Below are 25,266 nucleotides of genomic sequence, written 5' to 3'. Positions count from 1 at the left end.
GACCAGTAAACCTTTATGGCCAAGTATCCGAAAATAGACGGTGAGCCATTGTGTTCTTCTGAATATATTATTTCATCACAAGACCCCAGGTATAGTTGGGCCAGTAATCGTCATTTTACGGCCATTGGTCAGTTTGATTCCGGGACTCACACTGGCCAGGGGTGGGTATAAAAATGGTTATGGCCAAATATAATTCAGAAATCACTGATAAGTGTTTCGTCAACTGACCAATTGCGTTCTCTGATAACACTTATTGGTATTGCAATGATGCTAAATCACACAACAACAAAAGCATCAAGTTTTTATATCAACTTTATGGACTTTATGACCTATGTCGTCGGTTGAGGCATTTGATTTGGGCTTATGGCTGACCGCACTTCATCATCGTTGTTCATTGCGAAATGACACTTGGACGCACTTAATGTGATTGGGGCCTGTGTGTCCGTTGGGCTATTGAGTTATTGATGGGCAAGTAATCACTATAAACTGCATGCACAAGCTCTGAAAAGCAATCTTATCTATCCATATATGGGTTCCATTCCCAAACCGAGGTAAAGGGAGTTGTAAAGTAATCGAGGTGGAAGATTATTTTCAGAGTGTAACACATGTAATTAAATACTTGAAGAGGATTGCCTATTCTATAGATTGCCTTTGGTATAAATGGACTTTGTACAATCAGAAAATTACTGAAAAAAATTAAAAGCAAAGCAATAAGTGCAGAGGATAAAAGGATATCCAATGGAGAGTTGGATAGCTCAATCTTAATTAATTTGCTCCGCAATATCGGATAGTCCAAGGCAAAAGATTAAACCGCCACGCCTTGTAATAATGCAGTATAATGGAACCAATTAATTTCAGTAAATTGTAATCTAAATACTTGCTCAAGTACTCTTAACTAATCGGTGGCAATGATCAGATTAGGTTTTCAATTTTATATTCTTTAAAACAAGCACTTCTAAATAATCGGTGGCATAGATCAGATTGGGGTATAACCATATTGTTTTCCTTGGAGTAATTTCATTCGTAAACTCAATAGAATGATAGCATTATCACGGGTAATACGGGTGTTTGTTTCGTGCTAGATTTTCTATAGAGTGGTCTAGCCTTTGTTATTAGATCTAGTCCTTCTTAAAAGATAGTTTTTGTTTGTTTAATCTTAGCAAATAATGTTTACTAATAAGATAATCAATTTCTGTTGCATACTTTGTGGAACAATACATTTTGCTTTTCGATTAACGCTGTATGAGTAATTGAGTAATCAAACAATATTTAATGTTTGAGATATACTATGGTTCATTGAGAGATTGACAGGAACTTAAGGATAGTCTGTGAACTGAAATATTACAGAGCCGAAAACCCTGCCTTGTAGGAACCGTCTGAATCTATTTTATGGCTGAATCTTGCGAAACTCTACTATCACCCACTGCATCTCCCTGTGATAAAGAAGCCAGTGTTTCACAGCAACCTTTATAATGTATCATATCAAATATACTTTCATAGGACCCAGTTGTTACTTTTATACTTTTATAGCAGCCTACTATTATACTAGTTTCATCATAACCAGCTTCAATATATTAATCTGGTTTTATAATATGAGATACAGATCCTTTGAAAGTCCTGTTTAGCATCAAGGAAGAAAGGACAGCATAATATTCTTCAGAGCGATGTGCCATACATCATTTGTGTTTCCTTAAGCATCCGACTTGGGGCAGCGTGAAATTGGTTGCCTGACGTACCCCCCACACACATCAAACCCCTCCCGTAACAACACTCGTAGTACATTTGTTTACCGAGAGATGACGCGAACTTGACAAATAAATGTAGAAATACATTTCCCAGCTCCAAAATTGCTTTTTATTTGAGGCATACTTTGGGGCTTCGGTCAAAATTAAATTATGAATTTGGCGTAGAGCTAATTGGAAAGTTTTCTGGAATTTGAATCAGCCACGAATGGCATTGTTGAGTACTAATGCTGCTTAAGTCTAAAAATAGAAGCATGCCAAACAAATTTCGAAAAAAATGTCTAGAAAACTTCAACTTTGGCTCAATGCAACTTCAGCTACAGCCATTGTATTGACCCGAATTCAAAATCTTCCGAAAGTTAATGCAATTCTTTTTTTAATTCTATAATCCAATAATTTTTGTTCTGCAGATGTAATAATGAATAAACATGAATGCAAATACATCTGTTTTCTACGTAGATCGCGACTATGATTCCTTATCTAAGCTAAAAGTACCGCAAAAATGAGGTTCAAAAAAGACGAGCATTTGGAGTAACAGAGTACATCCATAAGAGATAAGAACTGCATTTTGAAACCAAATATTTTGGGTGTATATTGCAAATTCTAAGTATGCGAATGAGATCTATTCATTCGGGCCTACAACCTAATTTTTGTCTCGTGCAAAGTGACAAATCGCAATCATGAGTGTTACTATTTAAGGCCCCTGGTGCTGGATGTTTACATTACCTGATATTTAGGTTGATCTTTTTGTCTTAAAAATCAAAAGATGACATCACATCAAGTCTTGAAAGTAATGTCAAAATGTAAAAGCCAAAAAATGAATAAAATGACGTTCGTGGTGATTGTGATGCTAGCAGTTCAACTGGCATTTGTGGCAGCGCAAGAGAATTGGCTGAATTTAGAACACTCTATTAAAGGAAAATTTTGTAAGCTGCGAACAGACTTCGTTTGGTATTCAATTATTCAATAGTCTAAGTTGTAGCTCAACATGATTGGCCAGATGTTTGTAGAACTGGCAACAAGCAGAGTCCGATCGAGCTGAACAAGGCATATACCATACCCCTAACAACAGAGCTCCATATTGTCAACGAATCAATGGAGCAGCCGCATCTGGCCCTGCTCTACAACGGCTATGTGGGTGAGTCTGACCACTGGGAATAATTCATCCTTATAATCGGCAGAGAAACCTTCTTCCTAGTTATTATGCACAACTTCACGCACAGGATTCGGCTGAGTGGGCGTAAGGAGTTCAGGGATCTGAGCTATATGGCCGAGCAGATCCACTTCCATTGTGGGGCCGAGCATTTGCTGGAGCGTGAGCGCCATGACATGGAGGTTCAGATCGTGTTCCGCAACGAGTCGGCGGCCAGTCTGAAAGAGGCCCTGAACCAGACGAAGGGGCTGGTTATTGTAAGCATCGTCTTTGCGGTGTCCAATGTGCCCAGCCGGGCCATTGCCGCCATTGTGGATACGCTGCGCGGTCAGTCTATCGTGGACGAGGCCACATGGAGGGTCAATGAAATGAACTCGATATTCCTCATGAGGGAGCTATACGGTGAAATAGGAGCGTACTATCAGTATCACGGATCCTCGACAGTGCCCGGATGCATCGAGAATGTCGAGTGGATCGTCAAGGCCGGTGTGCAGAGCTTATCGCGGGATCAGGTCGGTATAATCCCTTCTATCATCCCCAGGGACATGTCTAACTCCGAAGCATTCCACAGATGGACACCTTGTGCAATGTGGGAGAAGGTTCCAGTTTGGCACGGGCCCACATGAGCTATCGACAGCTGCAGAACTCCAATTCCCGACGGGTTTTCTACTTTAAAGAAAGCCACGCCGACAATATACGTGTGTTCTGGAATAGAGCCCGGTTTATTTATATATTTTTGTATGGCGCCACTGTTTTGTATTCTTGAAGAAAACGCTTTAGAGTGTATTTAGTTTCAGTCATATTCAATGACTTAAGTACCCAATGGATTAAATAAACATGTAATATCTGCATTTTGGCTTTCAAACTCTCTTTCTGTTAGCCCAAAGACGAGGCTTGGATTCGTTTGAAGCATTAATCAAAGGTACACATGTTCATTCGAAACCCCTCCTCCCAAACATCTTTCCGATATCGATTCCCACTCATTTGTCTAAATTTACTCTTGAGCCCATGTTAAAACTGTCAGCTTAAGCCCGGCAAAGACAAAGCCCCGAATTCGTTCCACATGCCTATAAAAACAATCGATGCTGTGTTGTTTGTACATACATATCCATATGCAAAAATAGTTGTGAGTGCAAGGTGGCCCATAATTAATTTTCAGCCTTTTTAGGCCAATAATCAAAAATGCATTTGTTATTGTGCGACTGATAGGCCTCGGAGGGGCGTTTAGCGCCCAATCAAATGTGCCACTGATGGACATGGATGCGGATTTGTGGTCAGAGTCGGATTCGGTTGCTAATGCCATGCATAGAAGCGGACAAAGGCCGCCAATGTCAAAATCTCTCATGGTGTGAATTAATAAATTATTAAAATAGTTTTGTTACGCAAATCATAATTTGCCTCCCGTCAACATTCACTTTTATGCTTTTGGCTAATCTGTGCACCGAGTCTTTTTACTTGTATATACATAGATATCTCTACTAGATGGGCATTTTAGCAACCTATTCGATTTGCATAAAATATGCGATCTGCGGCAACGCTTGACACTCATTAATCAGGGCAGGGGTCAACTCTTTTGGTCAGACACACTATTTCGTTTGACTTAATATTATTTTATGTGTATTTTAAAAAAAATTTCGTCTAAATGCGTTGGGTCGATTAATTAATGACAAAGTAACTCCTGGTTTCGCATTACCAGCGGAAATTTATCGTATACTTCTTTGACAGATCTTTGCATCTTTAATGCCCCTCATCCTCACACTTTCAAATTATTCAGGCCAAAAACAAATTTCCATTTCTCTACCTTTTGCTGCTTTTCGTCATGGCCCACGAAATTGGCGTGAGAAAGTGAGAAACCAGTTTTGGTCTACGTTTTTGAGTCAGTCAACGGTCAACCCCTATCAGAAATGTGGGCTAACAAATCATCGTGAAGGTTGGCTGGCTTTGATTTGTGGGCAGAATTCCCCCCCGACTAATGAGATGCATTCCAGCCAGTGCATTCGGTTCTTGCACAAGTTAGTCTGTCCACATATGAGTGGGTGAAACCAAAACTATCTCTTTAAAATCGCTAAAGAAATTGTCATGTTATGGAAAGGAAATGGGCGGCTCCCTATTTCTCGGCCATCAGTAGAAGGGCAGCCAATTAGCTTTATAAGGGAAGCTATTATCTGGGCTCATTCGATATGCATCTATTTCATTTCTTTCGTTTGTTATGACAACTTATTTCCGTTGGAAGCTGATCATCCATAGCCAATTGTCAGACTGCACCAATTTCGACTCGAAATGATGCTTTCATATTTATTGGCTCACTTACCTTCACTTTTCAGTCAATGGACACAAATCAAAACCTACGAACTTACGAGCATTTTGTATCAATTTGGCGCATTTAGAGATGACAATATATCGCCCAATATTTAGGCACAATCACTTCAAAACAAACACCTAGACCTTGGCCCTCGTCAAGCACAGACCAGATGCAAAATACAGTCCCCAAAATATTCAATTTACATTTGATAGTTCCAGTTGCAGACAATGAAGCAAGGCGTAGACAAAAGGGCATTTCGGACAAAAGTGCATTAAAAAGCAAGTTTGTAACCTCGTCTCGTATCTCAATATATACTGTTTAATATACATACTCTATTGAAATGTATCAATTTGGGTCATTCAACTTCACAGAAAAACTTACAGCGAACGAGAAACCAAACCAATCCGCTATGGGGGTTTATTTCGAAAAAGGATTCGGGACTTTACAAAATGGCTACAAATCGTAGTTTCTTTTTGGGTAAATGGCTCGGAAATGTCTTATTGGTCACAGTATAGGGGATCCAGCGTGATTTTCTCGTGTCCTGATCACTTTTTTACCAAGTTTTTTACAATATAAATATATTCAAAGAAGAGACTTCTTCAATGGTTTCTACGCCCATCTAATCTCTTGCATGAGCAATATTTGTATATTTTCTATATTCCTATGGTTCGGTTCCGTTTGGAATTTGAGATAGGAACTTATTTTGGGTTTAATTTGAGGCCTGATTTCTTATATATTCTTAATATTCTTTAATATTACCAAAACTATATTTTTGTTCATTTAGGGTCATCTACATACATATATCTCTCTACTCCCTCTAGTCCCTCGATCTATATCCACCCCGATGACTGATTATGCCTTCCAGTTTCTGTATGAGCAAGACCATTGTAAAAATTGCCTCTCGCTCGATCTTTGTTAGGCGTCTCCGACAGCCACACAAAAGCCCCCATTTCCATTTCCATCCACCCATCCAGCCCCCAGATCCAACATCTTCTTTCGCCTCCGTCGCCATGCATAACAAATAACGAATGTTGTTTGTGTTTTATGGGCCAAAACTGTTGCAACTCTTTGGTGCTTCTGCGTCTGCTGCTGTTTCATTATTTGTTTCCGATTATAAACTTGTTATGGCCGCAGAGCCGTATAAAAAGAGTCGGTGCCTCTTGACCCATCATCACAGCCACAGAGACACACGGACCGAGAGGAGCCAACCAGCGTAGACAGCTAACAAGAGCGAGAGACCAAGCCAAGCAGCAGCATGAAGATATTTGTGGTGCGTTTGCCCGTGGATTACCCAAGCGGACACGAAAGGATTACCTAATCTCTCTCTTTCAGACGGTTCTGATGGGCGCCTTGGCGCTGGCCCGGGCTGACATCAGCCTCACCCAGGCGGGGTACAACTACCGCATCCAACAGCAGCAGCAGCAGCAGTCGCAGGTGCAGCTCCAGCCCCCAGTTGTGGCCCATCTGCTCAACCAGCAGCTGCAGCAGCAGCAGCAGCAGTCGTCACATCCGGTGCTGCCGCCTCTGCCACTGCCCTATCTGCCACCAGCCGGCCAGTACCAGTCCCAGGCGGCCGTTCGTCCCACCTCTGGCTCGTTCCCCATGCCAGCTGGATTTCCCATCAATTTCCAGACCGCTCCCGTGCAGCAGCATCGTCGCCCCCGGCCACGTGTGAGAATACCCAAGAGGCCGATCGTGACCAAGAACTTCTTCATCCATTCGGCACCCGAGGAGTCCGACGATGAGGTTCAGGACGAGCTCAATCAGCTGGCCCAGCAGCCGCGCAACCATTACAACGTGCTGTTTGTCAAGACCCCGGCCCAGACGAACCGTGCCGCCGCCCTCAACCTGGCCAAGACCCTGAAGCAGGAGAAGACGGTCGTCTATGTGCTGGCCAAGAAGACCACCGCCGCTGACCTGCAGGACGCCATCGCCGATGCTCCGCAGCATATCAACAAGCCGGAGGTGTTCTTCATCAAGTACCGCACGCCCGAGGAGGCCGTCAATGCTCAGCGCCAGATTCAGTCGCAGTACGACACACTCGGAGGTAGCTCCACCATCACCGACGAGGGTGTGGCGCCCATCACCTCCGTGGTTGGCTCCCTTGACCCCCCAGAGGAGGACGAAGAGGAGCAGCAGCAGCAGCAGCAACAGCAGCAGCAGCAGGCCGAAGGAAACTTCATCGACAACGGAGCTGGCAATAACGGCGGAGGCGCCATCGGCAATCATTACCTGCCCGCGAACCAGTACTAAGTATTCTTCATTGCTCGCCACATCCAGATCCTAGTTAGTTAGCTGTCATCCCATAGAACTCGCACCCGATGTTGTCTAAGTTTTAAGCGATTGCATATATGTGTAAGTGATTCTCAATTCCATTCCTTGCCAATTGTCACCGAAGTCCGTATTAAAAGTTGAGAAATTTATGCGACAGTTTTTTTATTATCGATTCAGATATCGTTTCTTGTTTATTTCAAGGAAAATATTGATAGAAAATTGTTTAGTTTTCTTTGGACGCACTACAAATCAAAGAACCGTGCTTCGAAATGTGTGTTTTTCTCACATCGAATACATCCCTTCATCGTGGTCCGTATGAAGTCAAAGTAGAAAGAGATTCGCGTGCCTATAAAAGGCTCGCCAGTGGCACAGGGGGTACCGAAGCTACTGAGACCCGCTAGTCTTCTGTTGTGCACCAGAAGACCGCCAGTTTCCTTGAGGCAAAAATCACTGTCCTTGGGCACATTCAAGCACAAGTGGCCGGGCTCAATGGGATTCCGAATCTTCTTGTCGAAGTGCGTCAAACAGATCTTGTATGGAATGACCCTGTGATAGACGGCACGCATCTTGTTCTTATCCTCTCCCTTCCGCCATGACCAGCCCGTGTGCATCACGAGCGAATCCCTGGGCAGGGGTGAGCCCTGGAGATCAATGGCTTTGACCTGGATGTTGAACTGAATGCTGCGCTCCGTGAAGATCAGTGCTATATCATTCGATTTCTTGGGCTTGTCAAAGTGCGGGTGAACGATCGCGTACTCGATTGAGTAGGATTTTAGAAACCGGCTTACGGCTCCCAGTGTCTGTGTGCCGACGACAATGCGATACCTCTTTAAATGAGCCCTGCTCAGGCAGTAAGCTGTCGTTATTACCCAATTCTTTCCTACAATGGCTCCACTGCACTTGTGGTTCTTCGCTCCATCCTGTATGGACACTTGCCATGGTGACAAATTCCTGGGGGCAACCACGTCCCCAATCTCAACTTGCTCTTCTGAATTGTTCAGGCTTCGCATATGAACGGTTCTTCCATGGCTGTGGTGTCCATGTTGCCCTGATTTCCGCTTTACTCCATGTCGACCTGCCGCCAGGCACACTAGCAGCAGCCACAGAAAACACAGCCGCGTTTTGCTATCTCCGATCATTTCGAAGGTCTAATTACAACTGAAATCCATTTACCAAGCAAGTCTAAACCAATTGGCGGAACAAATCCGCGTCGAAATGCATCCCAAATGAGTACGAAAAGTTTTAGCATTGTGTCTCCGGATTCTCATGAGCGGATCAAACAGCAAAAGGTTTCCATTTTCACTTTATTTGTATCCTTTTTAGCTGTAATGTCTTCTACTCCTCAACACTTTCATTTCCTCCGGAGTTCCCTCGGCACTCTCCGTTTCGGAAAGACTCAGGTGAGTGCGTATGAAGTCATGGTAGTATGCGATGGAGGCATGAGCATCTAATGACGACAAACACAATGGCTAGGCTGAGACCCACTCAAAGCAATTAGTTTCAGCCCTCACTCACCTGGATATCCCCGGGCACAGGGCATGCCCCAATTGACCAGAGCCACTAGACGGCCATTGTGGACCAGGGGTCCGCCGGAGTCGCCGTGGCAGGCTCCTCGTCCCTTGTCGTTGAACGTGCAGACATGGCCAATGTCCACGCGTGTGCTGTTGTCGTGGGCAGCTCTACACTGCTCGAAGGGCACATACTTGACCTCCAGGCTCTGCAGGCGAGCAGGCACCTCTCCGCCCAGCGACAGAGTGCCCCAGCCGGTGAGCAGGAGTCGGGAGCCAGGCACCAGTGGCTCGTGGTCCAGCTCCACCGGCTGCGTGGCATTGTCGAACACAATCGACTCGTTCAGGTGCAGCAGGGCAATGTCGTTACGGTATTTGCGCGGCTCGTAGTTGCAGTGCTCGACGATCCTGTCCGGATAGTAGTACTTCGTTGCATTCTGCTGCAGGTCCTGGGTCCCAGCCAGCACACGGAACGATGTGGCCTGCTTGCCCCGAGTACAGTGGGCAGCCGTGATGATCCAGCGCTCATCGATGATGGCTCCGCCGCAGGAGTGCTGTCCACTGGCTGCTCCTTGGAGCGATATCTGATAGGGGGCCACGCCCTCGGATGCTTCCTCGCCACCCACAATCCGAGTGTTTGTGTACTGCGGTGGATACAGCACCTGGCCGGAGACACAGCAGCTGCCAGCGACAATCGTCAGCACATACAGAAACGGCAACATAATGACAGCTACTGAAGATGGGGCTCTTTCGGGAAGGCTTCTTATACATATGTAAGCTATGGAATACGATAACCCTTTGTAGGCCAGTCACGTTTCGTGCTGTTTGTGGGACATCCCGCAGAGTGATAGGAATACCCACAATGGGAGGGCTCCTGTAGAGCTCTACGCAAGGCCAACTGCTAAATTTACATAAAAGAAAACTAAGCACTTGGTAAAAACTAATTCAAGTACACCTCTTAAGCTCATCCAAGGCCTTCTAATTAGTTCTCCAAAGACAGTGACCCTTAGCCCACGCGGAATCAAAGTGACTCTTGCAATCTACTTCCCCAAGCATTGGGTGGTACTTCGTTTCGTCAGGTGATAGCAAGAGCCTCTTGATACCTGAATATTTTCGCACATGACTGGGCTGGCTGGTTTGTTTGTTTGCTGACTTTTCGGAAGAATTGAGTCATTTCTACGAACTACTGGCATATCATGACGGATCAGACTAGCGATTGACTGGACTTATCTGGACAGCTTCGAGTGTGGGTGTTTCTTAGCAGATATTCAATAGTTTGCCATGCCCCAAGGGCGGCACAAGAATAGAAAGTGTTTTTTTAAATACGAGACGCAATTGCGTTTTTTATTTGTTCATAAATTATTTAATGACTACGATATTTGTGTGATAAAATTTACTGGCTACTTTGATCGATTTGCAACCGCCGTTTATATGGCCGATAGCTGTTTTTTGTTCGGAGTGGCTTTTGACCCCACTGGGGTGACTTTAGCACGCGGTGCCCGCTTCTGTCATCATCTCATTTATCCAATCCCGATAGTATGCCACGGATCCGTACACATCCGGATACCCGATGGCGCAGGCCTCTCCCCAGTTGACGACGCCCACGAGGGTTCCGTTCTCGTCCACCAGCGGGCCGCCGGAGTCGCCGTGGCAGGAGCCTTCTCCGTCCTGGGTGAAGGTGCACAGGTGTCCCTCGCTCAGCCAGTTGATATTGCGCACCTTGGACTCGCAGCTCGAATGTGCGATGTACTTCAGATCGATCTTCTGCAGATCGGTGACATAGCGTCCCCAGGTGCGGGTACTGCCCCATCCAGTCAGGGTGAGCGTGTCCCCGGCCTTGGGGAGGCTGCCCTTGCTGGCCAGCTGGATGGGCTGCGTCAGCGCATTATAGACAATGGGCTTGGCCGTGTGGATGAGTGCAATGTCATTGTGATAGGCGGGCTTGTCGTGACCGCAGTGGACCTTGGCCCCATCTACCAGATACTCAGCGCCGGGCTTGGTGTAGTCATTGCTGCCGGTCACGATCTTCAGGTACTGTGTGGGCCACTCCAGGCAGTGGGCGGCCGTCAGGATCCAGCGATCGCCGATGATGCTGCCGCCGCACACATGCTCGCCAAAGGTGCTCATGATGGACACCTGGTAGGGGGCGAAACCGGCGGGGGCATCGGTGCCGCCCACAACCCTTGTCTCTGGCTTAACGGTGCCCAGGTGATGGGGTCGCTGGTGCCGACGGACTACTCCAATCTCTCGCGCCACGCATTGGGAAACGATGATCAACAGGACACTTGTCACTAGAAGGAACTTCATCTTGTGGTTGTATATTTTGGATTTGAACTCTAAATGCTTTTTCTTTATGTTGTGGTAGCTTCAACTTTCGACTGCCGTTTGAAGGCATTTTGGCTCTCCTTTTGCTTTTATAGACCCACAACGCTTCTAGGCGAAATTCCCTTATCAACCGAGACTTTCTTTGAATACTATCGCGATAAGCGGCCCGGTTCGGGGGAAGCTTTGATAATGACAATTACCATAGCCAATACGCGCTGTGTTACCTGATAAATAAGCATTGGGGAAAACAGCAGCTGGGGGAATTAATAGACAAGCCGCACACGACAAACGACATATTACTCATACGTAACGTGGGCGCACTTTGATCGGAGCCCGAGCTCTTTCAGTGATCTGCAGACGTCGGCAGCTGATAATGCCGTAATCGGCGTCGGATACGAATGGAACTTTACTCCACATTCGGCGGGAACAATTACGAGTAAGAAATGTTTTTTGCCAATCAGGTAGCAGACACAGAAGCTGGCATACCCTCAAAGTACATAATATTTCGCTGTGATTTGCTTTCAATAGATAGCGGAAGGGTAAACAAAATTAATTATTAATCAATTCATTGATTGGAATAGTTTTTTCCACTAAGTAGAGGTATTCTTGGTATAATTTGAGGTATTCTATGGAAAAGGGAAACAGTTTTTTGGCACCTTTTCTGCCATATAAATTGTGGTTTTCCTTCAGCATTCTTTAAATAGTTTTTTTTTGTAAAAAGAGATGTGTTTTTGGGCTTCTCACAGTTCTCTTTTATTTCCACAATTGAAGCGTTTTACCATATAAAAAACTCCCGAAAGCTTTAGGGTATTGCTCTTCAAATTAAAAAAAACCCAATAGCATATTGTGGGTGCATACTAATTCTGACGATTCACTTATCTTCCATGGTTACAACAACTTCGGTGATAATCCATCCAGACGTCTGGTCTAGCGATTGTCACGATTAAGATCCGAGTTATTGCCAATTTTGTGTCTAAGACATGAATGGTTGCCGTGGCCTTCAGTGTGATGTAGACTTTGGCCCAATGAAAAGGTTTAGTGAGACGGACAAATCAATTATTTTGAGTGAAAGAAATAAGGCAAGGCATGAAATTGATTACTTTGTAAGTACCATCTTGAGAAGAGCCGCGAAGAAAAGTCTTACAATAAATGGGAACACATTTTATTACTTAGGAAATGCTGCAGCCGTTGATCGTGGACTGTATCCAGCTGTAATAGAAGCTAAGGCGAGCGAAAATATCGGGAAATCCATGGCCGCAGGGCACTCCCCAGTTGCCGACGCCTACGAGGCGACCCTGGCTGTCGACCAGCGGTCCTCCGGCATCGCCATGACAGGCTCCAGCGCCCACCCGTCCCACGGCGCATAGGTGTCCCAGATCCAGATCCGCAGTGCCCCCGTAGGTGGCATTGCACTTCTCTGTGAGCACATAGGTCAGATCGACCTGTCGCAGCTCCCACTCAAAGTCGCCGGCAGCCGAAGTGCTGCCCCATCCGTACATAGTAAGCTTCTCACCCTCGACCAGATCCTCCAGTGGTGCTACTGTAATGTTCTGTGTAACCTCGTCGTATGCGAACAGCGTCTTTGTCTTAATCAGGGCTATGTCATTGTGATACAGCGGCTGATCGAAGTTGCAGTGGGGAATGATCTCCTCCACAGCATACTCCCAGCCGTCTAGACCCCAATCGTTGTACGTGGTGGTCACAACCTTCACGTTGTTCTTGCGCAGACCAGCCAGACAACTGGCCGCCGTGACCACATACTGATCGTGAATGATGACACCACCGCAGAAGTGATTTCTAGAGATAGATTGAACAGGCAAAAATGGATTATGATCTATCAGAAATTGCTGAAGAATCAATTAATCAATTAAATAATTATATAATTAGGCAAAAATCAACTCGATCAAAATCAAAAAGAGACTTGCATATCCATACATTTTGTGCCAAAATCGTGATAAGGAGATAGATTTTAGTTTGATTCGGTAGAAAAAAGCCCTGAACTTGTAATTTTTACACTACACTATTACAGTACACTATTTACACTAATATACCAATAGATTGTGTGTTTTTCCACTTACATTTTTACCTTAATATGAAAATATATTATGTAAATATATTGAATATATATTTAAATGCCAAAATTTAAAAATAGATTTAAATTCAATATTTTTGTATGTGCATATATCTAAATCTAAAGGGATATATAATAATATTAAATTTTAATGTGAAATATATTTATTTTATATATGAAATATTCATATATAATAAGTAAATAAATATATTGTATATTTAAGTTAAATATTTGTAGATTTAGATTAAATATGGGCCATATCTAAACTACTTTTTAGTACATTTATGTTTAATTCTAAGTGAATTCTATTTAATTTCATTATGTTTGTATTTAAGAGAAGAATATTTAATTTAAATACGGCATACAGCCGTATATATCTTTATACAATGCCATATTTTTCTGAGTGTAGATGCAGAATTTTAGATTTCTCAAGAGCTATCCTATTTGTCGACCGATTAAGCTATTTATCTGTGTTTGTAACAATTTAGCTACATCTTTAAATCAAGGAATCCAGTTCCTTTAAAAACATGTAGATAGATAGAGAGTCAGGCTCAATAATACTAAAGGCTGTGTGGGTGTCTTAATCATAATAATTAAGAATTCTTAAGGAATAGTATCACAAAAACCATATAGTGTCTCACAGAATTGTTCACTTAAAGTCGAAGCCTTTTTAAAGTTAACCAAAGCACTCCTAGCATACTGTTTCTACTTCAAATTATAACCTAAGTTCTTTATGTACCCGTAGGAGTTCTGCAGCGACACCTGATACGGTGCCGCTTTAACGTCGGACACTTCGCCGCCCACGACACGAGAACTGAACTTATTCGCGGCGGTGGCGCCCGATGCGCCGGTGAAGGCGCGACGCCGGAGCTCTGCCTGGGTGAAGGACACCAGCAGCAGCAGCAGGAGACAGACTACCGACGAGAGTATACGGATGCGGCAAGACATGTTGGACAACCAGTAGAAGTTGGACTGATTTCTGGCTGGTGTGGATACCAAGCAGCTAGACTTGGACAGTACGATATTCAGTATATGATATGCGATATACGATATAAATGATGGCTGGCGTGATATTAATGAAGAGCCATAAAGCTTGTGCAATCTCAATCATGGGCGATCGTAGAAAACCCAGAACTATGGGCTCGTAAAAATCCCATAATTTTTATTAAATCAGCAATACAACTCAAGAGAACTGATAGGTGATGGGTGACCAATGTCCGGACGGACTAGCTGATGGTGCAGCCGTTCATGGTGGTGCGGAGCCAATCGTGGTAGAAGGCAGTCCGGGCATAGACATCCTAATGGAAACGTTTCAGCAATTAATCAGCCAATTAAAAATAATAATCACAAAATACTTACCGGATAGCCGAGGCCACAGGGCACGCCCCAATTGCCAATGCCCACTAGACGATTCTGCTCATCGATCAGTGGTCCGCCGGTGTCGCCATGGCAAGCACCTTTTCCGGCAGCCAACTGCACGCACACATGTCCCAGGTCCACATCATCGGTGCCACCCAGCTCGGTGCGGCACTGCTCCACCGGCACATAGGTGCCGGATGCCTCCTGCAGATACCTCTCGTAGGTGCCACTCGCCGTGGGACTGCCCCAGCCGGCAAAGGTCAGCTTTTCGCCCTCCTGCAGCTCGTCAATGTCGGCCAGGGTGATGCTAGTGGTGTTCTCGTTGAACTCAATGCTATCCGCCATGTGCAGCAGGGCCACGTCGTTGTGGTAGAGCGGCTGGTCGAAGTTGCAGTGGACATGGATGCTGTCCACAATGTAGTAAATGGCGTTGAGGTCCCACCAGTCCGTGGTGCCTGTGACTACTATCACATTGCGTGGCCTCAGGCCCGCGACGCAACTGGCGGCCGTCAAAATCCAATCTTTGTCGATGATGACGCCTCCGCAGATATGATAGCCGTAGACATTCTGCAGAGTCACAATCCAGGGCCAGCTTCCCGCCGTGGCAGCTGTGCCCCCGGTCACACGTCCCTCAGGCCCACTCTTCGCCAAGGACGGATTCACATCACTTGTTCGATGTCTATTGACCCCAGCTACACCCGGAGGCTGTTCCCCCCGCAAACGCAGGGCTCCAGCTGTCTGAAGGGTCAGAAGAATCAGACCGAGCAGCCCCGTAATTTTCCACAAAGATCTCATTGCTGTGCCGTGCAATCGCAACTGAAACCCCAAGCTTTGACCACCTCATAATTACAGTTCTAGCTCGACAGGGTTCTTATCGGCGCATGGAAAAGTTGGATAACAGGGTATTTTATGGGAACCAGAGGTGATAAGTGGTGTTCCTCAGCATTCATAGTGCCTTGCGGCCTGCCTGCGGGCATTGTGAGCTGGCCAGCAAGCATGGCGAGTGCATTTATACAGGACTGAGATTTGACAGCTCACTGGGCTTCGCCTAGTCATCGCGGAATCGAATCAGTTTATGGGTCTCGGCTCCAATTAGACAATTTCGCCGAATACCGATTAGGTTTTATCCTTAAAGCCGTAAAGATATCGGGGTAGGAGGGACCATAAAGATTCGGCCAGTGGTCAGTGGAAAGACCCAAGTCGAGCGATAACGCCGGTTTATATGGAATCCATATAAAAACGCCCAGTTGGGTCATACAATTTTCCATTGCTGGTCATTAATTCGTCTGGATCTGTCTCCGTCCGTCGTCTCTGTGTCTCTATTGCGTCGATCATGCTCTGGACTGGTCGTTTGTCTTTAATTTATCTGGTTCTGCTGGGCAGTTCCCTTGACGTCACATTTTCGAAACGATTGGATCGTAAAGTGTCGGACAACCGCATTGTGGGTGGCCACGAGGCCGAGGAGGGAGCGGCCCCTTATCAGGTGTCCATACAAACAGTCTGGAAGACGCACATCTGCGGCGGCGTCATCCTCGACAAGGAATGGATACTCACTGCCGGCCACTGTGCCCTGGACTACGGCATCAATGACATTAGGATTGTGGTGGGAACCAACAACCGCTCGGAGCCCGGACAGATGCTCTATCCGGATGAGGCGCTGGTGCACTGCCTCTACGACGTGCCGTACATATATAACAATGATATCGGACTAATCCACGTGAACGAATCGATCATCATGAATGATCGCACTCAGATGGTGAAGCTCAGCTCCGTGCAGCCTCCAGTGGGGGCCACAGTAACCCTGACTGGTTGGGGAGCTCCGGAGAACAGTTTGCCGACAGTCGAGCGCCTGCAGACCCTCAACCTGACGATCATCGATCACGAGGAGTGCCGCAAGGCCTGGGACTATCACGAGGGCATCGACATCGGACACATCTGCACCCTAACAAGCGCGGGAGAGGGGGCCTGCTCCGGCGACTCCGGCGGTCCAATCATGTGGGAGGGCAAGCTGGTGGGTCTGGTCAACTGGGGACGACCCTGCGGTGTTGGTCTCCCTGACATGTAAGTGGCTCAATTTTCCATTATTTTTTGCCAACTCCAAAGAGTTACTCTCAATTATTTCTTCTCTAGGTATGCCAACACGGTTTACTATCAGGATTGGATCCGTAGGACTCCCACGGGATGCAAGAATCGGGTTAACTAGAATAAAAACAAAGACATAGAAATGTGTTAGAAATGTGAAATATACATATTTATTGATAGTAATTTTGATAAAATTACTTTTGGGAAGGGAAAACCAAAAGGTAAAGGCTATTCGCTGGTCATACCTGGTTTTAAACGGGGCAATCAATGCTTTTATGGATCTGTTTGTACACAAAATGCTATCAAGACATAAGATATAATCGTTTTGCGATTGTAGATTAAGCCCTGGCGAGGGCTGAGGAATTTCAAAGAGGAAATAAATATTGCATAATAGAATATTGAGATAATTCGTAGACTGATCGAAATACAATGTTTTAGGTAAATTGTAAGAAAATGCAGGGGATGGGTGGGATAATAACGATGAAGGTTTGATATCTTTATCTTTACAATTTCTGGATACTTGATTGGAATCAGATAAATATCATAAATATTTCTCGAATGGTTAATACAATTTAGAGCATTATGCAAAAACTTCAGAGTGATCTAATACTAGATTATACTGTCTTTATACTTTCTTTATAAAGTTGTTGTACTGCCTCCCTGGAATGGCTAATACAATTTAGAGCATTATGCGGAAACTTTAGAGTTATCTAATACTAGATTATACTCTCTTTATACTTTCTTTATAATGTTGTTGTACTGCCGCCCTGGACTTATGGGCTGGCTGGCCCTGGCCCTGTGCCAATGTCCAAGTACTGGCCGGCTACGAGCTATTGACTATCCATTGACGCCGGTGACATTGATAGCCCTGTCACAAAATCATAATCAGAGTGCCGTCTGTATCACTTTATGATACTCGTATCTGGTTTATGGTATAGATACAACTTGGAGGAACATCGAATCCGATTTACGATAAAACTCTTACGATATATCCAAGATTTCCCTTCTGTCGAGTATAAAAGCAAAATCACGACACATGGATACGCTTAATAGGCACGTACAAATTCAACGAATCATTCACTATGCTGGTTCGCCTGGCATATGCGACGACGGTCCTCCTGATCCTGCTCAGTGGATCAACCAGAGCCATTCGAGTGGCGCCGCTGAGCGCCAAGCAGCAGGAAAGGTTATCCCAGGGGGCCAGAGCGTTCGAAGGTCGCGTCGTAGATGGCACGGATGCGGAGCTGGGTCTGGCGAAGTACCAGATCTCACTGCAGGGAAGCTATTACTACGATCACATGTGCGGTGGAGCGATCCTCAACGAGCGGTGGATCGTGACGGCGGCCCATTGTGTTTACGGATATAATCCCAGCTATCTGCGGGTGGCCACCGGCACTATTCGTTGGGCCGAACCCGATGCGAGGTACTTTGTGGAGGAGTACTGGGTGCACTGCAACTACAACGTGCCTAACTACGCCAACGACATTGCCCTGATCAAGCTGAACGACTCGATTGTGTTTAACGAGGTCACACAGCCCATAGCCTTGCCCAAGGAGCCGCTGGCCAATGGAACAGAGCTCCTGCTCACTGGATGGGGATCTACCGAACTGTGGGGTGACTCCCCTGATGTGCTGCAGAAGGCCTCCCTCACGTACGTCGATTATCCCACCTGCCAGAAGTTGATGGACAACGATCCCCTGAACGGTCATTGCCACGTGTGCACGCTGACGTCGGGCGGACAGGGCGCCTGCCATGGCGACTCCGGAGGTCCGCTGACAGCCAACGGACAGCTGTACGGCGTGGTCAACTGGGGCTATCCCTGTGCCACTGGCGTCCCCGATAGCCATGCCTCCATCTACTTCTACTCGGACTGGATTCGATCCACGATAAACGGACCCTGCAAGACCTGCCACTGCTATGCCAGCAACTATCCCAGTCTGTGATGAAAATAAAGCAAGTGACGTGCCGGGTTAATGGTATGATCTTTATTGTACACTAAATTCTCTAAGCAGTGCATTTGGTGTTTCCGCTGATCCTGCGGCGTATCCAGTCGAGGTAGTACCACACATTCGCCTGGACATCGGGTAGGCCCACGCCGCAGGGTCGTCCCCAGTTGACCAGACCCACCAGCTGGCCATCGCTGACCAAAGGTCCGCCCGAGTCGCCGTGACAGGCGCCCTCGCCCTCACGGGAGTAGGTGCAGATGTGCCCCACACCCATGCTGCTGGTCTGATTGAAGATCTCCTTACACTCGTCGAGGGGTACAAAGCCCAGACTGAGCTTCTGCAGGTTCTCCGCGGAGCTGCCATAGGCCTCCTCCGCACCCCATCCGGTGAGGACTATCTCATCCCCCACCCGGACAGGCCGCGTTGGCAGCTTAATGGGTTGGGTCAGCTCGTTGAAGGTGATGTTCTGAGTGAGCTTCACCAGGGCAATGTCGTTGTGCAAATACGGCTGATCGTACATGCAGTGCATGTGGATCTCGGCGGTGTAGTACACTGCCCCGGGCTCTGCCCAGCGATTCGTCCCGGTTATCACGTTCACCATCGCCGGAACGAATGTCTCCACGCAGTGTCCGGCGGTGATGATCCACTGCTCGTTGAGAATAGCCCCACCACAGTTGTGGGCGCCCACAACGGGCTGCAGGGACACCTGGTAGGGTGCAAATCCAGTCTCTGCCTCCTGGCCGCCCTTAATGCGACTCGAAGGGGCTTCAAGGGCTGGTCCTACCAGCCGCTTGGCCTGGCTCTGGCCAGACTGGAGAAGAAGGAATATTAGGCAAGGGTAAAGCAACTGCATCTCGAACGTTTCGCCACGGACTGAACTGAAGACCAAAAGGTACTTTCATCACTATAAATGCTTTATTAAGGGGCTTGTCTTATCGAAGAGGTTTTTATCGTTTTCGTTTTATTTTATTGTCACGATAGCCACGTCCTCTAGCGCTCTGTGGTGGCGTAGCCTCCACACTTCGTATTCCCGCTTATGACAGTGCGTATCCAATCGCTGTAGAATAACACATTGGCATGAACATCCTGGGGAAGGCACACAGAGATTAAATTTGGAAATAGGTTACTGCAGAACTCTTACCGGAACGCCGGTGGCACAAGGCCAGCCCCAGTTGACGAGACCCACCAGATAGCCATCGCTGACCAGAGGGCCGCCCGAGTCTCCATGGCAGGCGCCCTCGCCCTGCCGCGAGAAGGTGCAGATATGACCCACATCGCAGTCGGGGTCGTTGCTCAGAGCCTCTAGGCACTCGCGATGAGGCAAATACTGCAGATAGAGGATCTGCAGATCAATGGGACTGTTGCCCCACAATATGGTGGAGCCCCAGCCAGTGAGAACCACTTCGGCTCCCGGCTGCATGGGGGCCACAGGCAGAGGAATCGGCTGTGTCCGTTCGTTCCACACAATAGAGTCGTTCAACTGCAACAAAGCGATGTCGTTGTGCATCGACGGGTTGTCGTAGTTGCAGTGGATGTGTACGGCTTGGACAAAGTGACGATTTTCCCTGATATTGTACTGATTGGTACCGGAGACGACCACCATCAGCTGTACATTTGCGCCCTGGACACAGTGAGCGGCGGTCAGGACCCACTGTTCGGCAATGATCGCACCACCGCAGGAGTGGGCACCGGATAGACTCTGGAGGGAGATCTGGTAGGGGGCAAATCCTTCCGGGGCTGCCTCGCCTCCAACAATGCGCTGATCCTTGAAGGCGGTGCTGGAGTTGCTCTTGATGCGTATGCCTGATATGCAGGAAAAGGCGCTGATGGCCACCAGAAGACGTAGAGCCAGTGCTGTCATCTTGGGTCTATGTCTGGTCAGCTAATGACATGTGAAAGTTGTGCTGGAACCTCTTTTTCGCCACTTATCGAAGTCCGATAAAAAATCTGTTTATGGCCACGATTGGTCGAAGCAGAACCTTTGGTCAGGCCACTTTGCTTTACAGTATCAATCACAATCGACGAAGGGTACAACCAATATTTTCGGGCTATCCAACCCCAGTCTTTGCTTGGATATCGGCCATGATATTACCACGGTGCCTCGTACTCTACCTATTTGTGGGATTTTTTAATGGCACCTTGGGGGCTAGGCAAGAGCAGTTCATAGTGGGTGGCCAGAACGCCGCCGAGGGTGATGCTCCGTACCAAGTCTCCCTGCAGACCGTGCCGGGCGACAGTCATCTATGTGGTGGTGCCATCGTCTCGGAGCGCTGGATACTCACCGCCGGACATTGCGTGAAGGGTTATCCGGCGGACAGGCTCCAAGTGGCCACCGGGAGCATTCGCTATACGCTGCCAGGAGCTATATACTATCCGGAGTCCATTTACCTGCACTGCAACTACGACCGTCCCAAGTACCACAACGACATTGCTCTGCTGCGGCTGAACGAGAGCATTGTCTACGATGCTCTGACCCAGCCTGTGGCTCTGCCCACTGCAGCCTTTCCCCAGGGAACAGCGGAGCTCCTCTTCACCGGCTGGGGGTCACAGTCGGTGGCTGGTACTCTTCCCGTTCAGCTGCAGCGTGTCCAGCAGCAGCACATCACCAGCCAGGTCTGCTCGACCCTGCTCGCCGCCTACGAGGATGTGGAGCTGGGCGCCTGCCATGTGTGTGGTTTTCGTCAGGCGAACATTGGCGCCTGTCATGGCGACTCGGGCGGACCTCTGGTCTACGAGGGAACCTTGGTGGGGATTCTCAACTTCTTTGTGCCGTGCGCCCAAGGGGTGCCCGATCTTTTCATGAATGTCATGTACTACAGAGACTGGATCCGGCAGACCATGAGTGGCAATGGAAAGTGTTACCAGGTCCATAAACAACAAATTGGCTAAATAAATAAATGTATGTATTTGAAAACCATTCGATGTGCATTTTTCCTGGATGTAATGGACAAAGTTGGCTCATGGCCAGACGCCAAGGGAGACAGGCAGACAGGCAGGCATTCAGACGGACTGCGACTGAGTCATCCTCCCGCTACTGATTTATGTCCGAGTCGGAGGAAATGTCTACTGGCTGCACGTGTGGCTGCGGCTACTCTAATTAGAATCAGGTAGAGAGGTAGAGCCCAGCCAACCCATCTCTTAGTCATGCTCTTGTAGGAAAACGCTCGGTGGACGCTGTCAAAAGATGCTGATAGAAATCGCTCACGGGATCTCGCGTAGCGAGTAGCGGGGCGCATGGAAATTCTGAAAATATTTCTTTCCGCGCTCACCATTCAGCAACAACAGAGAAGGAAAAACACTCACTCATTCAGTTGTGTATCAGTTGTATCTTGGCATTTTCGAAAAGATTTTCAGTTGCTGCATTGACTTGGACGTGTGCGGGTCTCAAGTTCTGTTCTCCTTGGAATACGCGGCGTATACGCAGTGTCCATATAGTGTACTTCTCATATGTAGGCGCGTGTGTCGTACTTTATATATATATATATCGTACATTTTCTGTATGTAGATATATTCTGAAATTGAGCAACAGAAATTTCGCAATTTCTACCAAGTCAATGGAAAATTGGTCGAAAAACAAGTGAAAATGTTAAAGTATGTGAAAGAATGTCTCCAATAAAGGCAATTGCTCGATGAAATATCTATAGCCGAGATATATACCGAAAAAATGTGATGTATAATACCCGCAAGAGATCCAAAGTGTACATATACATACTCGCTTTTGATATATGTATAAATATAATAGATTCCGGACAAGCGAAGCCAAAATATTTCATGTCTGGCTGCTTATGAGAGTATTTCTGTGTGAAATATGGCGTACATTTCTGTGAGATATTTTCGTGATGGGTGCCCACAGTGCATTGAAGGCCAGCCTCTCCACTGGACCTGCGTGGAGTGGCGTCAATTGTTTTGGCTGTGAGACCCGTAAAATGCATTTGTCTGCCGATAGCCAGATGTTTACCTGGCTTCTGGTCTTATTTTAGTATCGGTCGCACGCTCTGCTGCACCTGAGAAATTCGGAATGCGAAGCGTATTCTTTCGATTTCTTTTATTCTGTTTCAAACACTGGAAACGTATTTAATAGAAGAAGTATAATTTTTTGCCATCGCGAGGAATTTTACCGCAGGGTCCTCCAAAGCCGCCGCAAGGGTTGGACGGGGGTGAAGCTGCTGGGGCTAACGTTGTGGCGTCATCTGTCCAGCCATAAGTCGTGGTATAGGTACCGCTAGGGGTGCCGGTACCGGTAGTGGTACTTATAGTGGACACGGCAATGGAGCATCCAGCCATGGCACACAGCAGCAACAGGACCGTAAAGAACTTCATCTTTCTATCTCTCGGTTGAAACTGATATTTCAATAGAGAAATTTCGGGCATTTATACTTTCCACCTGTGAAAAATAATTATCAAATAATGACACAAATGCTTGCTTAAGTTTGAGAAGTAAATCTGTTAACTAAGAAACAGTTGGGCAAATATTTAATATTGGTATTGAATAAATTTGTTAAAATTTGGCTAGAAAACACATGTTTGAGGCGCTCGAACACGAGCATCTATCTACTTTGTGGGCTAAGTGGGGGCAGAGAAACAGAAGGTAATACGAGCAAAAAAAATTGACTTCGATTGAACTTTTCATCTAGAAATACCGGGGATACTTATAATGTATACCCTTTAGTTGCGCATTATAAGATCGATTTGGAATCGGAATTAGGAACGATCAGAATCGCTTACTAAATTTTAATTTAATACTAATTTACAGTGGATGTGTGTAACACCCGGAAGGAAGCGTTGCCGACCCCATAAAGTATATACAATCTTGATCAGCATCAATAGCTGATATAGTCATGTCCGTGTGTCCGTCCTAGAGACTATACGAGTTAAAGCATTATGTATCCATACTCCTGTGATATCACAGTTTTTCAAAATATCGCCCGGGCCCTTTCCGCACCCACAAGGGACGAAAATCTGTGGCATCCATAATTTTAGAGATACGAGAATATCTGCCAGACTGACGAATCTGGATCAGATCTGATTATTTTTATAGCCAGAATGCAGATACGCAATGCCATGTGTCGCACTCAATTCCTCTGGCGGATGGGAGCTATACGGAGAGAGATTCGCTAGAGGCAATCGGAACACTTGATCGGCACACAGCAATGGAAAGAATCAACCAACAGACAAGTTTTAGTCAGAGAAACAGAAACTTTTTACACTTCCTGCTTAATATTTATTAATAAAAGAAGTATAGTTTTTTGGCATTGCGTACAATCTTGCCACTAGGTCCTCCAATTTGATTTCCTCCGCATGGTCCTGGGGTGACAGCGGCTGGCGCTGCAGCGGTTGTATAGGCCTGTTCTGTAGTTGTTGAAGCTGTTCCCGTAGCAAAGGAGTATCCAGCCATGGCACACAGAAGCAAAAGGACTGTAAAGAACTTCATCTTTTTCTCTTTCGGTTGAAAAAAATATTTTGTTAGAGAAATTTGTTGATTTTATACATTTAGGTTCTCTTTGAAAAACAAATATTGAAACAATTGCTTGTAACCGTTTGCGTAGATTGACAAATATTTATCTCTGTACTCTGTTATCTAATTGTTGTATAAGTGTGCCATGGAAAACTTTGAATATTTCTTTTGTTTCAAATTAGTATGGCGAATGATTTTTAAGTTTCTGCTGATTTGTTGCTAATAGAAATCCATTTATTTTCGGGCGTACAATATTTTAGCAGCAGATACATAAGAAAGCAGAAGATAAAGGGTAAAATCGTACACACGTGATATTATTTGGCGGCAATGGGGCGTATGCGGAACATAAAAATAAAAAAGACCGAAACAGCTGCTGGCATGATCAGTTATACATAAAAGAAATAAAATTTGTCTAAAACAACACACGCGTGGCCACACACGAAACGCCAAGTGGAATTTTGGTCATCAAATCATTTAAATTTTTGCAGAACTTATAGTTAAGATTAGTACAGAGATTCCCCACCCCATATCTTATCCTAGCACCTATAAAGTGCATACCCGGATACGGTTATCCATTTTGATATCTTTTAGTATCGATTGTTTGTTATTTTAAGCTTTTGAGGGCAATCATTCTCTTGCCAAATTCCAGCATTCAAATCACGTAATCAAAATCAAATTTATGATATTTTTAGCGTGCTCTCTGCGTTGTGCCGTTTTTTTTTTTATCTAGAAACAAAAGTCTTTCGACCCAAGCCAAATAAAATCAAAGAATTTATGACAGCTGATTGGCCCGGAGCGTCATAGTCATCTCCTAAGGCAAAACTAGCCACAAGAACATGATTTGATACACTGCCAAGGGGCCAAGTGAATATTATTACTATTATAGATTTTCAAACACATCAGCCAAAATTCTATCTGCAGCTCAATTTCCTAAACAGCAGATTTATACGACTTTTTTGTTGCTTGTCGAGCGATAAGTCATAGGAATTTCGGGGTGTCAAATTTTGTTCAAATTGTTAATTTGATTTAGGACTGTGATGCGGTTCGTT

General features: G+C 46.0%; 12 protein-coding genes across 12 annotated transcripts; 4 read left to right on the top strand and 8 right to left on the bottom strand.

Moving 5' to 3' along the window:
• Positions 1–2,517: 2,517 nt before the first annotated feature.
• On the top strand, positions 2,518–3,746 carry LOC26532952 (carbonic anhydrase 6-like). Its single transcript, XM_015183473.2, has 4 exons — positions 2,518–2,668; positions 2,725–2,880; positions 2,941–3,407; positions 3,467–3,746. Exons 1-4 carry the CDS (start codon positions 2,536–2,538, stop codon positions 3,659–3,661), a joined length of 951 nt encoding a protein of 316 aa, XP_015038959.2. The 5' UTR covers positions 2,518–2,535; the 3' UTR covers positions 3,662–3,746.
• Positions 3,747–6,341: 2,595 nt separating this feature from the next.
• Positions 6,342–7,620, top strand: TwdlW (TweedleW). Its single transcript, XM_001357945.4, has 2 exons — positions 6,342–6,467; positions 6,530–7,620. The coding sequence occupies exons 1-2, from the start codon at positions 6,453–6,455 to the stop codon at positions 7,448–7,450; spliced, it is 936 nt and encodes a 311-aa protein (XP_001357982.3). The 5' UTR covers positions 6,342–6,452; the 3' UTR covers positions 7,451–7,620.
• Positions 7,621–7,713: 93 nt separating this feature from the next.
• Positions 7,714–8,610, bottom strand: LOC6896904 (chymotrypsin-1-like). The gene has a single exon (XM_002137055.3). The coding sequence runs from the start codon at positions 8,608–8,610 to the stop codon at positions 7,714–7,716; it is 897 nt and encodes a 298-aa protein (XP_002137091.3).
• A 160-nt stretch (positions 8,611–8,770) lies between these two features.
• LOC4800764 (chymotrypsin-2) lies at positions 8,771–9,754 on the bottom strand. Its single transcript, XM_001357942.4, has 2 exons — positions 8,987–9,754; positions 8,771–8,918 (listed from the first exon to the last, which is right to left on the bottom strand). The coding sequence occupies exons 1-2, from the start codon at positions 9,699–9,701 to the stop codon at positions 8,791–8,793; spliced, it is 843 nt and encodes a 280-aa protein (XP_001357979.3). The 5' UTR covers positions 9,702–9,754; the 3' UTR covers positions 8,771–8,790.
• Positions 9,755–10,292: 538 nt separating this feature from the next.
• On the bottom strand, positions 10,293–11,378 carry LOC4800765 (chymotrypsin-1). The gene has a single exon (XM_001357943.4). It carries the CDS (start codon positions 11,284–11,286, stop codon positions 10,465–10,467), a length of 822 nt encoding a protein of 273 aa, XP_001357980.2. The 5' UTR covers positions 11,287–11,378; the 3' UTR covers positions 10,293–10,464.
• Positions 11,379–12,450: 1,072 nt separating this feature from the next.
• Positions 12,451–14,338, bottom strand: LOC4800762 (chymotrypsin-2). The gene is made up of 2 exons (XM_001357941.4): positions 14,115–14,338; positions 12,451–13,101 (listed from the first exon to the last, which is right to left on the bottom strand). Exons 1-2 carry the CDS (start codon positions 14,321–14,323, stop codon positions 12,474–12,476), a joined length of 837 nt encoding a protein of 278 aa, XP_001357978.3. The 5' UTR covers positions 14,324–14,338; the 3' UTR covers positions 12,451–12,473.
• Positions 14,339–14,468: 130 nt separating this feature from the next.
• On the bottom strand, positions 14,469–15,562 carry LOC4800763 (chymotrypsin-2). The gene is made up of 2 exons (XM_001357940.4): positions 14,735–15,562; positions 14,469–14,673 (listed from the first exon to the last, which is right to left on the bottom strand). The coding sequence occupies exons 1-2, from the start codon at positions 15,527–15,529 to the stop codon at positions 14,602–14,604; spliced, it is 867 nt and encodes a 288-aa protein (XP_001357977.3). The 5' UTR covers positions 15,530–15,562; the 3' UTR covers positions 14,469–14,601.
• Positions 15,563–15,987: 425 nt separating this feature from the next.
• Positions 15,988–16,999, top strand: LOC4800760 (chymotrypsin-2). Its single transcript, XM_001357938.4, has 2 exons — positions 15,988–16,795; positions 16,865–16,999. The coding sequence occupies exons 1-2, from the start codon at positions 16,068–16,070 to the stop codon at positions 16,935–16,937; spliced, it is 801 nt and encodes a 266-aa protein (XP_001357975.3). The 5' UTR covers positions 15,988–16,067; the 3' UTR covers positions 16,938–16,999.
• Positions 17,000–17,864: 865 nt separating this feature from the next.
• Positions 17,865–21,679, top strand: LOC4800759 (uncharacterized). Its single transcript, XM_001357937.4, has 5 exons — positions 17,865–18,758; positions 18,829–18,900; positions 18,967–19,471; positions 20,096–20,443; positions 20,662–21,679. Exons 1-5 carry the CDS (start codon positions 17,899–17,901, stop codon positions 21,649–21,651), a joined length of 2,775 nt encoding a protein of 924 aa, XP_001357974.3. The 5' UTR covers positions 17,865–17,898; the 3' UTR covers positions 21,652–21,679.
• On the bottom strand, positions 18,780–19,658 carry LOC4800766 (chymotrypsin-2). The gene has a single exon (XM_001357944.4). It carries the CDS (start codon positions 19,613–19,615, stop codon positions 18,821–18,823), a length of 795 nt encoding a protein of 264 aa, XP_001357981.4. The 5' UTR covers positions 19,616–19,658; the 3' UTR covers positions 18,780–18,820.
• On the bottom strand, positions 19,656–20,660 carry LOC4800761 (chymotrypsin-2). Its single transcript, XM_001357939.4, has 2 exons — positions 19,904–20,660; positions 19,656–19,848 (listed from the first exon to the last, which is right to left on the bottom strand). The coding sequence occupies exons 1-2, from the start codon at positions 20,621–20,623 to the stop codon at positions 19,753–19,755; spliced, it is 816 nt and encodes a 271-aa protein (XP_001357976.3). The 5' UTR covers positions 20,624–20,660; the 3' UTR covers positions 19,656–19,752.
• A 2,259-nt stretch (positions 21,680–23,938) lies between the features above and the next one.
• Positions 23,939–24,208, bottom strand: LOC117183262 (uncharacterized). Its single transcript, XM_033376573.1, has one exon. The coding sequence runs from the start codon at positions 24,191–24,193 to the stop codon at positions 23,987–23,989; it is 207 nt and encodes a 68-aa protein (XP_033232464.1). The 5' UTR covers positions 24,194–24,208; the 3' UTR covers positions 23,939–23,986.
• Positions 24,209–25,266: the final 1,058 nt, after the last annotated feature.

This window comes from Drosophila pseudoobscura, chromosome 2, assembly GCF_009870125.1.
Source record: "Drosophila pseudoobscura strain MV-25-SWS-2005 chromosome 2, UCI_Dpse_MV25, whole genome shotgun sequence".
NCBI classification, from domain to species: Eukaryota; Metazoa; Arthropoda; class Insecta; order Diptera; family Drosophilidae; genus Drosophila; species Drosophila pseudoobscura.
This window is presented reverse-complemented; position numbering and strand designations above follow the sequence as displayed.

Excerpts from the sequence above, each read along its gene's own strand:
- LOC4800765 (XM_001357943.4), bottom strand. The coding sequence starts at position 11,286 with ATGAAGTTCCTTCTAGTGACAAGTGTCCTGTTGATCATCGTTTCCCAA.
- LOC4800763 (XM_001357940.4), bottom strand. The coding sequence starts at position 15,529 with ATGAGATCTTTGTGGAAAATTACGGGGCTGCTCGGTCTGATTCTTCTG. Across the intron at positions 14,674-14,734 it reads CCTGTGGCCTCGGCTATCCG|GATGTCTATGCCCGGACTGC; the intron begins GTAAGTATTTTG and ends CGTTTCCATTAG.
- LOC4800766 (XM_001357944.4), bottom strand. The coding sequence starts at position 19,615 with ATGCAGTTGCTTTACCCTTGCCTAATATTCCTTCTTCTCCAGTCTGGC.
- LOC6896904 (XM_002137055.3), bottom strand. The coding sequence starts at position 8,610 with ATGATCGGAGATAGCAAAACGCGGCTGTGTTTTCTGTGGCTGCTGCTA.
- LOC4800764 (XM_001357942.4), bottom strand. The coding sequence starts at position 9,701 with ATGTTGCCGTTTCTGTATGTGCTGACGATTGTCGCTGGCAGCTGCTGT. Across the intron at positions 8,919-8,986 it reads CTGTGCCCGGGGATATCCAG|ATGCTCATGCCTCCATCGCA; the intron begins GTGAGTGAGGGC and ends TGTCGTCATTAG.
- LOC117183262 (XM_033376573.1), bottom strand. The coding sequence starts at position 24,193 with ATGAAGTTCTTTACAGTCCTTTTGCTTCTGTGTGCCATGGCTGGATAC.
- LOC4800760 (XM_001357938.4), top strand. The coding sequence starts at position 16,068 with ATGCTCTGGACTGGTCGTTTGTCTTTAATTTATCTGGTTCTGCTGGGC. Across the intron at positions 16,796-16,864 it reads GGTGTTGGTCTCCCTGACAT|GTATGCCAACACGGTTTACT; the intron begins GTAAGTGGCTCA and ends TTTCTTCTCTAG.
- LOC4800759 (XM_001357937.4), top strand. The coding sequence starts at position 17,899 with ATGCTGGTTCGCCTGGCATATGCGACGACGGTCCTCCTGATCCTGCTC. Across the intron at positions 18,759-18,828 it reads AGCAACTATCCCAGTCTGTG|TGCATTTGGTGTTTCCGCTG; the intron begins ATGAAAATAAAG and ends TTCTCTAAGCAG. Across the intron at positions 18,901-18,966 it reads CACATTCGCCTGGACATCGG|GTCCGCCCGAGTCGCCGTGA; the intron begins GTAGGCCCACGC and ends CGCTGACCAAAG.
- LOC26532952 (XM_015183473.2), top strand. The coding sequence starts at position 2,536 with ATGTCAAAATGTAAAAGCCAAAAAATGAATAAAATGACGTTCGTGGTG. Across the intron at positions 2,881-2,940 it reads GCTCTACAACGGCTATGTGG|TTATTATGCACAACTTCACG; the intron begins GTGAGTCTGACC and ends CCTTCTTCCTAG. Across the intron at positions 3,408-3,466 it reads AGAGCTTATCGCGGGATCAG|ATGGACACCTTGTGCAATGT; the intron begins GTCGGTATAATC and ends AGCATTCCACAG.
- LOC4800762 (XM_001357941.4), bottom strand. The coding sequence starts at position 14,323 with ATGTCTTGCCGCATCCGTATACTCTCGTCGGTAGTCTGTCTCCTGCTG. Across the intron at positions 13,102-14,114 it reads TCGCTGCAGAACTCCTACGG|AAATCACTTCTGCGGTGGTG; the intron begins GTACATAAAGAA and ends ATCTATCTCTAG.
- LOC4800761 (XM_001357939.4), bottom strand. The coding sequence starts at position 20,623 with ATGACAGCACTGGCTCTACGTCTTCTGGTGGCCATCAGCGCCTTTTCC. Across the intron at positions 19,849-19,903 it reads CTTGTGCCACCGGCGTTCCG|GATGTTCATGCCAATGTGTT; the intron begins GTAAGAGTTCTG and ends TGCCTTCCCCAG.